At 37.9% G+C, this 10,328-nt stretch overlaps 1 protein-coding gene across 1 annotated transcript in view; it reads right to left on the bottom strand.

Annotated features, from left to right (window-relative positions):
* Nucleotides 1–1,174: 1,174 nt before the first annotated feature.
* The window catches only part of KAT2B (lysine acetyltransferase 2B), a 105,673-nt gene continuing 96,519 nt past the window's right edge, over nt 1,175–10,328 (bottom strand). Inside the window, exons 15-18 of the mRNA XM_010595595.3 lie at nt 8,541–8,577; nt 8,239–8,302; nt 8,056–8,140; nt 1,175–3,604 (exon numbers count right to left, since the gene is read on the bottom strand). Of these exons, the coding sequence (XP_010593897.2) occupies nt 3,411–3,604; nt 8,056–8,140; nt 8,239–8,302; nt 8,541–8,577 (380 nt within the window). The 3' untranslated portion in view covers nt 1,175–3,410. The remainder of the gene's footprint in view (nt 3,605–8,055; nt 8,141–8,238; nt 8,303–8,540; nt 8,578–10,328) is intronic.

The raw sequence follows: 10,328 nt of genomic DNA, 5'->3' as shown, positions 1-10,328 counted from the left end.
TTTGTCCTTGGTTCCCAGGGCATATGTAAAACCACGGTATTTCCCTAAGAGTTTAAGTCTCTTCAATGGGAACACCAGAACACACCTAACTAACTGGTTGTGCCACGGGGTGCCCTGAGTGGGAGCTGGCCAGGCCAGGGGGTCCCACCTTGTGATTCCACTTCATAAGACCAACTCATTATGACATGGCAAAAATCCTCTATAACTGCTCTGGACACAATCTCCATGAGCTTCCTAGTTGGTGAAAGACATCTGCTCTTAGGAGGATGACATGCCCCCTTCGAGACAAAGAAGCTCTGTGTTGGGAACCCTCCCATACCTCACCCTATGTGTCTCTTCTTTATGTTGATCCTGATTTGTACTTTTCATAATAAAGCTGTGACCATAAGTATAGCACCTCCTGTGAGTTCTGTGAGTCATTCCAGTGAATTATCAAACTCGAAAGAGTAGCAGGAGCCAGCAGTCCAAGGTGAGGGAGATTGGGAACCCCCAAGCATGCAGCTGGCATCCTGAAGCAATAGCAGGAAAACCTCAAATTGTAGCCAGCAGTTCAGATGTGAGTGGAGTCCAGGGGACTCCCAAGCTTATGGCTGACATCTGAAGTCTTGGGCCAACTTAGTAGTCCAGAGGCCTGTGTCCTTTAACTAGTGAAGTCTGACCCAGCTCCAGTGTCTAGGGTCAGAAGAAGTGCTGCATGGGTAACTGGTATCAGAACAGAAGTGACAGAGAAGTAAAAAGTGGAGATTTTGATTTATGTTGATTATTATCCTCAGTATCTCAGTATTTTCATCGCACTGTTGTAAGAATTAATTGAGCCCAAACAGGTAAAATGCTTAGAAGAATACCTGGCACCTAGTCAGTACTTGATAAGTAATCTGGTACAGTATTTGAAAGCCCATTTTCCAAGAAAAAAAAAGCCACATTTTCCAATATCCATTTTCTCAGTAAGAAGGGTGGTATTTTGACCATCAAATGCCTTAATCTTTTGACTTCTCAGTTGGTTCAAATCCAACAGAGGTGAGGGGTGCTTTTTTATTATTGGGTTCTCTCAAACCCCAACAGAATATACTATTCTCTCTTACAGATAGCATTTCGAGTAACATTTGCAGCTCATATGGGAGTTACCTCAAAATCACCTGTATTTTTATTTGTCCCTTTCCTCATTCATCTACTATCACAGAGGCAAAGTAGAAAGACTGGAACAAGTATACCTTCTTTTGATTTCAAAACCAGTTAACACTCTTCTTCTGGGAGACTTTTTTTTTTTTTTAACGGGTGGCAGTAGGCAAGATGCAGTGGATGGCTCTAGGGAGGTGGTACATATTTCTCCTCTTTACAGCCTTTCACTGATGGGCTGTAGATTCTTATGAAACCACTCACAAACATAACAATTCTAAAAACATCTTCAACAAAATTCTTATACCTAAGGATGAAGGATATAATCGATAAGTCATCAACTATACTGTACATTTAACTTCAATCTGCTTGAAGAAAAAAACACACCACCAGATTGGGAGCTTTTTTTTTTTTTTTAAATATAATTTAAAACTATTTTGTACCAGTACAATATATTAATTTTACAAATGTAAAATTTTATCAGCTGTTAAAGCATTTGCAAAAACCACACACATCCTACTTCAGCTTTATTGCACAATATCTATAAGAAAATATTAATTTTTAAATTAGAAACCATAAAAATGCTTTCAATATAGAAGAGACAATCTGATTTTAAAGACAATACTCTCTAAGAATGTCTACCCAGAAAATAACAAACTTTCACAGGATACCAGGCTGGACAGATGCTTTGGCAGATCCGGTACAAAGTCTTGTTTAAAACCAGGCCAAGATACTGAATCCAAACTGTATCGTAACTCTTCATTAGAAATCTAGATGCCACTCAAGGTGGTTTCTTTTACTTTTAAAAGTTGAGGCATTTTTCAGTTGAGCATTCTGAATATCTCTTACGTAGCAAAAACCACACTTTCAACTTAACAGCCATTTGTTTTGTTTTGTTTCCTTCTTGCACATTATCTCTGGCAACTGTTTACGACTATTAATGATCATTTTCATTTACTTATGCTGATATAAAACATCAAGTTACATACACTTTTAAAAGCTAGTCCTTTACAAAAATCCATCTATAAATCTGCATCATAAAAATTAGTGTCAAGACCATCGAGATGGTCTTCATTTATGTTTTATATTCATTCATTTTTCCAGAGTTGAGATGGAAAATGTCCCACTTTTCTATGTAGTGTAATCAGAAAATAAATCCAAGCACTAAGCTGGAATCCCAAGGCAGGGTAATAAAGGTTGTATGATGGGTTTTAGTGGGACAGACCCTGGGCCTATCTACCAGTGTGGGTATTAAAATACTGACAGCAAACCTCGGTGGGCATTTAATTCATCTCAGACAATGAATAAAATTTACAGATGCACTGGGGGAAAAAAATGTGCACATATGTGTATTATCAGTGGGGTTGGATGTATCATAGAAAAGAAAAAAAAAAACTTTGTTCATAAGAACTAGAATTCACCAGATTTTATATCTACAAATAACAATTTTTTTTTTCCTATTAAAGCATATAGATTCAGTCTCAAGTTTTTTCAAGTGTATGCCTTTATGACCCTGGAAATGACCTTTTGGAACTTATGTCCTGCATAAGCAAAGTCAAATATGACATTACACACTTGGTAGAGAAAATAATTATTAAAATAGTGGTTATGCACTCACAAGTTTGTTTTAGGTAGACAGAACTATCAAAAAACCAGATGCTTATAAAAAGTTTGCGTTACTTAGAATCTCTTCCTTAGGAATCAAAGCAGTTGCTTTTTCAGAACTGCATTTTTTCAGAACTGCTCAAAGCACCTCATCTAGCTCAGTGTTTTTTAAAAAATATATATAAAAAGTCTACGATGAGACATCAAACATCAGATCACCTTTTTCGGGTTTCTTTTTTTTTATCATGGATCCCTTCCTTAAAGTCCTTCAGAAAACAATAAAAATAAACTCTCATACTCCATTAGAAAAAAAAAAAAGAAAGAAAACATTCACGGTCTGAAAATTTTTCTGGATTTCCCCAAATCTTGGTACTATGTGCAATTTCCTCAGACACAGGTTTTGAGGAAACCCCAGATGATTATTGAATATTCGGCTAATGGACGATGCCGTAGAAAATTTACATTAATAGTAGCAAATAGATCGAAATCTATTCCATAAAATAAAAATGTTCTATGACTTCAATTTAAATACATATCTGAAAAGCTAAGAGGAGGTTTTTGTTTTTCAAAAGTGCTAATTATTACATTTAGTTCAGTACATTATGTCCAATTCTTTGTAAAACTAAACCACCTTTGCTTTAGGCACACTGCTTGATGAGTATCTAGAAGCAGAGGAAAAAAAAAAAAAATCACTTGTCAATTAATCCAGCTTCCTTAATTTTACTGAAGAAAAATTTCTCCAGGATATTGGCACATTTGTAGTATTCACTCTCAGGGGGGTTGTACTCTTTGCAATTGGTAAAGACTCGCTGTAAGTCTGCCATGAATAATTTCTTAGACACGTAGTACCTATTCTTGAGGCGTTCGCTCATGGTTTTCAGATCTGTGCAGGAGAAAAATATATTAGCAATCTTTGACTCCTTTGCAATGCCAGCTGACAAAAGTGAGACTGGGAAAGAAATTCATGTCATTGACTTGATTATATTTTTCTCATCCCAATACCCTGGCTTAAAGAAAAGTCATTGACTTGATGATATTTTTCTCATCCCAATACCCTGGCTTAAACAGAACTCATGATCAAGGAAAACAGTTCTTAAATCTTCTGTTCATGCTCTTATGAGTTTTTTTTGTGTAAAATCACAGCCATTTTAACATTAAAGGGACCATTATTAGTCACCTGATCCAATCCTCTTTCAATCACAAAGAAGCTAAATAGATTAGCAAGGATGAGTATGATGAACTAACTACTGTAAACTCTTCATTCAGAGTTATACAGAAGAGGCTCTATCTATGTGGAGTAGAGCAGATGAAACCTTTGTATTGAATCATTTTATTATTTAAAACAATCACACTGAGTTTGTTTCACTAAATTTGCAGTTGTTTGGTGTTATGTAGATAGAACTACAGTTGAAAAATCGATCATAAATACATCTGCAAATATACAGTAACCCTCCAAGTAATAATGGTTCCAATTAATCTTGTTTCATGCTCTAGCAATGAAATAAGAATGGCCCCCTTGACTCAATCATCTATTTTCTAAAGCATGTAAGCCTTGCAAGACTATTGTTAAAAATGGTATTTTCCCAGGATACCTACTTGCTTCAAATTGTATTATTTCACAGGTGAAAACAGTGTTTCATCTAAACAGTACCGCATCTTTTCGTAAGAATACAGCAGGGCTTCTTCAAGCCTCCCTCTCAGGACCAATTTAAAGAATTCCATACTGATTAGGAGATGCTAACATTTACTCATTTATGGGTCTCTGATTTTCTCTAAGTCTGGCTGTGTCTTTAAAAAATATAACTGTATTAACCATACATGGAAAAATAAGTCAAGATGGCTCAAGAAGCACTTCTGACTACTGATATCCCCAATTCCCAATTATCAAGTTTTCCAGAAGGAAAGAAAGTTAAGAGTCAAATACATTGGATTATCATTTAATAAAATAAGTAAATTTATGTGCCATATCCCAAAATGAGGACAGATTCATTTGTATTAACATCCTAAATCCACCACAAAACACCAAAAATAAAAAAAGGGAAAATATCTGCTTTCATCTTTAGACCTTTGACTTGCTAGGTCATCACATCTGTGGATTAAACTTTAATTTTTTTTTTCTCTCTAACTGAAACAGTTTGTTGGGAGAGAAAAATCTAAAAGGTTAAGGTACGCGAAGACTCACTAACCCGTTGCCCATTGCCATCAAGTCAATTCTGACTCATAGGGACCCTACAGGACAGAGGAGAACTGCCCCATTGGGTTTCCAAGGCAATAAATCTTTAAGGAAGCAGACTGCCACAACTTTATCTTGTACAGCAGCTGGTGGGTTCAAACCACCGACCTTTCAGTTTGGCTTAACTATGCCAAAAAGACTCAGCGAACCCCCAACTAAATGTCTTGCCTAAGTATGACTGAACAGATCAAGACACCCTTTCTTTCTTAAGGAAGAAAGAGCAATGAAATTGTACCTATTTTATTTTTTAGGTAAAATTAGATGTCGATGTTCCTGATACGCTTGCTGCCCAACGTACTGTTTTAGCAGCAAAGAAAGAAAAATGTAGCCAGAAAAAAAAAGAAACTTGACACAAGAAGTTTGTCCAAAAGCTTTTCAAACTTCCCCCCCTCGCCAGGCGGAAGGGGCGGAAAGAGATGTGAAGCACTAAAATGCAGCAGAAACAAAACAAGAATTATAGGGGTGTTTGGATATTACAACCAAGTTCTGCATATTTCCTTTCTATTCTAAAGTTATGTGTATATTTTTCTTCCTTTAGTCTTTTTTGATTCTTTCAACTGGCCAAATGGCATGGATTAAAAAATAGTTGACTACATATTGATGATACCAAATATGAAGATACCACTTAATTATTCTGATTTTGTTCCCCCACTCCCCACCCTAAACTTGGAGATTGAGTAAATGGCAAAACCCTGCCTTCCAATTTAAGCACGGTTAGAAGACATGTTGAGGTCAGGCTACTTAGATACTGTCCAGTGTGGGACTAAGCAAAATGAGTTAGATTTCACCCACATGGAGGAAAAACAGTTATTAAGACTGTGGGGAAAGAAAAAAGATGTTTTTACAAAAAGTCAAGAAGACGATACGGGGAAAAGTAAAATCATTAATTAGTCAGCCCTGTCCTCAAACACGTAATTTCCTAGAGGGCAGGACTACATAAAGTACATAAAGCCATCCCAGGAAAAAATACTGATCCACTAACAAGTACCATTTACTGTTTTAACGATCTTTGTCTAGCACATATCTCAGCCCATCACTGGCCTTGTTCAATGGGATCTACTTTCCCTTCACAAGCACTCAGCTATGCATATGGGAGGTATCTGACTGGAGAAGCTTATGCCCTTCTCAGGCTGAACCAAGAAACTTCCAAAGAGCAGGCTGTGAGTAGGCTACAAGAGACCTCATTTGCTACACTTACTACTGCAGGTACTGAAGGAAGAAGGCCAAGCTACACTGAAGACATTGGCAAGAAATAAGGCTCCAGGAATTGACAGAATACCAGTTGGGATGTTTCAACAAACGGATGCAGTGCTGGAAGTACTCACTCATCTGTGCCAAGAAATATGGAATACAACCACTTGGTCAACCGACTGGAAGAAATTCATACTTAATGCCTATTCCAAAAAAGGTGATCTAACCAAATGCAGAAATTAATGAACAATATGATTAACATCACACACAAGTAAATTTTACTGAAGGTCATTCAAAAGCAGCTACAGCAGTACATTGACAGGGATCTGCTAGAAATTCAAGATGGATTCAGAAGACATGGAACCAGGTATATCATTGCTGATATCAGATGGATCCCTGCTGAAAGCAGGGAATACCAGGAAGATGTTTTCCTATGTTTTATTGACTATGCAAAGGCATTCGACTGTGTGGATCATAACAAATCATGTGAAGAATGTGAATTCCAGAACACTTAATTGAGCTCTTGAGGAACCTGTACATAGATCAAGAGGCAGTCGTTCAAACAGAACAGGGGGATACTGCATGGTTTGAAGTCAGGAAAGGTGAGTGTCAGGGTTGTATCCTTTCACCATACCTATTCAATCTGTATGCTGAGCAAATGATCTGAGAAGCTGGACTATATGAAGAACAGGACATCAGGATGGGAGGAAGATTCATTAATGACCTGCGTTATGCAGATGACACAACCTTGCTTGCTAAAAATGAAGAGGGCTTGAAGCAATTACTGATGAAGATCAAGGACTACAGCCTTCCATATGGATTACACCTCAACATAAAGAAAACAATAATCCTCACAAGTGAATCAATAAGCAACATCATGATAAACGGAGAAAAGACTGAAGTTGTCAAAGATTTCATTTTACTTAGATCCACAATCAATGCCCATGGAAGCAGCAGTCAAGAAATCAAACGGCGCGTTGCACTGGGCAAATCTGCTGCAAAAGACCTCTTTAAAGTGTTAAAAAGTAAAGATGTCACCTTGAAGACTACACTGTGCCTGACCCACGTCCAGGTTTTTCCAATCGCCTCATATACCTGTGAAAGCTGGACAGTGAATAAGGAAGACCAAAGAATTGGTACCTTTGAATTACATTGTGAGCAAAGAATACTGAATATACCATGGACTGCCAAAAGAACAAACAAATCTATCTTGGAAGATTACAGCCAGAATGCTCCTTAGAAGCAAGAACGGCGAGGCTATGTTTCATACACTTTGGACATGTTATCAGGAGTGATCAGTCCCTGGAGAAGGACATCATGCTTGGTAAAGCAGAGGGTCAGCGAAAAAGAGGAAAGCCGTCAACAAGATGGATTGACACGGTGGCTGCAGCAATGGGCTCAAGCATAATGACGACTGTGAGGATGGTGCAGGGCCAGGCAGTGTTTCATTCTGTTGTACACAGGTCACTATGAGTCAGAACCAACTCGACGGCACCTGACAACAACAACAACACTATTGCAGGTCTTCAGAGTGCAAGTGGACAGGGACTAAAGGGAATTATTCTCCCCAAACCCATACAACTTCCCTTGAAAAATTCCCAAAAGGAACTGAGATGGCCCAGGAGACAAAGGTGAAAATGTCAGTTAACTTAAGACTGAAAATGAACACAGAGGGTTTAGCGTATTTTTCACATGGTAGGATATGTGGATTCCTAAATTAACCTCCCCTGCAGGATTCCAGACTCAGTCAATCATCCCTTTGGTTTTCTTGCACAAAGCATATGAACATATATCCATTTTAAGGATATAACTATTGAAGTCATTACAAGTCAACCTCAGCAACCATTTGTCCCCCACACCACCATCCAGAGAGCTTTAAATCTATACTTAGAAAATGTTAATGGCATTACCCATGGGGAACCTTATCACTTCATAATATCCCGGAGCTTCTGTTCTCTTCACAGGTTCCATGAAGGGCCAAGCGCTTTGATGGCTCTTGGGTAAAGAAAAAAGTAAGGTATCTAATATGGAAATTCCATGTGGAAAATCATTTCAAAATATTTGCACAAGATGAATGAAAAGAGAACACCCACCTTCACCTGCTGGAGGATGCTCTTGAGTGTGCTGTAAAGCTGGTCAGGGTCTTTGGGCTCTTTACTTGAAAGAAAAGTAAACAACCAAGAACAAGAATTAGTTTTTTACCCTCCTGCTAGCTGATTCCAATACAGCTCATTCTTACAAAAACCTAAAATTGGAATCATTCCAGAGCTTTTTATGAAAATTGCTACCCAACAAGTGTTGTATCGGAGATTACAGTCAGTTTGCCCTTTTTCTCAAAGTTGCTGGGAGGGGAAAAAATTGCTTCCATTAACATCCTCTCGCCCATCATACTTACCTTTTCTCTTTTCCACTTGGTTTCCAGCCTGTCTCTCCTATGTCAACGAAATTAAACACTGAATGAGAACTGCTTTTGGTCAAGAGAATAACATAGTTAATACTTATCTAAAATGCAATAAATTACAGCCATGCCTCAATTAAAAAGTCTATTTCTGGGAAGAGACTAAAATTGACTCTGGTTACTTCCTTATGCAGCTAACAATAGGAAACATTTCCAAGACTGACAATACTACCCTATATGTTAGTATTTTTTGAAGAGGAGCTTCAATCTGTCAGGGGAAAACGTAAAAAATAAATGTCTATTTCTAGTACAGTAAAAAAAAAAAAAGTACAGTAGGCATGTGTATTTTTCAACTGTATTGCACGAGTATTTTTCAATGGTGATTTTTGCTAATCACAACATAAAAGACTTAAACTGTTATTTTAGAACAAACTCTGTCCTGGTCTCTATTTTATTTGGCCAAAACACTGTTTGTGTCTTGGTTTAGGGTAAAAACCTATAGCAAAAAGAAAACACACCCTGGAGTCAGATAGACATGGATTTGATTTCCTGCTTTCCCCTTAAAAGCTAACTTAACTAGATAAGTTACTTAACCTCTTTTGTCTCAGTTTCTCAATCTGTAAAATAAACCTTTTAAAAGTTAGGTGATATTACCCTTTTAAGATTAGGTGATGCATGTAATATAACAGAAGAATGCCTGGCACAAGAAAGCATTCAGTTAAACGGTCGCTGTTGTTGTAACTTGCCATCAAGTCAATTCCGACTCATGGAGACCCCGTGTGTGCACAGTAGAATTGCTCCACAGGGTTTTCAAGGCTGTGACCTTTTGGAAGCAGATCACCAGGCCTTATTTCCAAGGACCCTCTGAGTGGCTTTGAACCACCAACCCTTCAGTTAGCAGTCCAGAACTAAATCATCTGCACCACCCAGGGACTCCTAAATGGTTGTTACCCACCGACATTGAGTCAGTTCTGACTCATAGCGACCCCATAGGGTTTCCAAGGTGGTAAACTCCTACAGAAGCAGACTGCCACATCTCTCTCCTGTGGAGCCACTGGTGGTTCCAAACCACCTACCTTCTGGTTAGCAGTCCATCGCTTTAACCACTGAAACTCCTTAAATGGTTGTTATTATTAAATGGTTGCTACCATTAATAGGAATAAAATGTGGAAATAAAATTTTCCGGGTCTAGCAGTGAAAAGTGATGGATTTTATAACAAAGTCATACACCTTGCCCAAATAATGTCTTATTTTTTCCTCTGGAGAACTTTAGTTTGTTTGATTTTGTTTTGTTTATTTCATCTTCGATATACTAGAAGATCCTAGATTTGAACCATATGAAATTGCTGATATTTAATAGCTTTTGATCTACAAAAAAAAAAAAACCTATTTCGTATGGTTTAACTGAATAAAACCTACCTCTGATATTTTTTTTTCTAATATACTCACAGTCATGAACCCTTAGAAAAACTATCATAATATTACTGTTGTGTGCCGTTGAGTCAATTCCAACTCATAGCGACCCTATAGGACAGAGTAGAAATGCCCCACAGGGTTTCCTAGTCTGTAATCTTACAGAGCGAGCCCTGGTTGGTACAGTTACTAAGCACTTGGCTACTAACCAAAAGGTCAGTGGTTCGAACTGACCAGCCGCTCCATGGGAAAAAGATATAGCGTTCTACTTCCGTAAAGATTACAGCCTTGAAAAGCCTATGGGGCAGTTCTACTCTGTCCTACCGGGTCACTATGAGTTGGAATCGATTGATGGCAATGGGCTTTTTTTTA

This window comes from Loxodonta africana, chromosome 27 (assembly GCF_030014295.1).
Source record: "Loxodonta africana isolate mLoxAfr1 chromosome 27, mLoxAfr1.hap2, whole genome shotgun sequence".
Classification (NCBI taxonomy): domain Eukaryota; kingdom Metazoa; phylum Chordata; class Mammalia; order Proboscidea; family Elephantidae; genus Loxodonta; species Loxodonta africana.
Note: the sequence above shows the minus strand (reverse complement) of the source record. Positions and strands in the feature narration are given on the sequence as shown.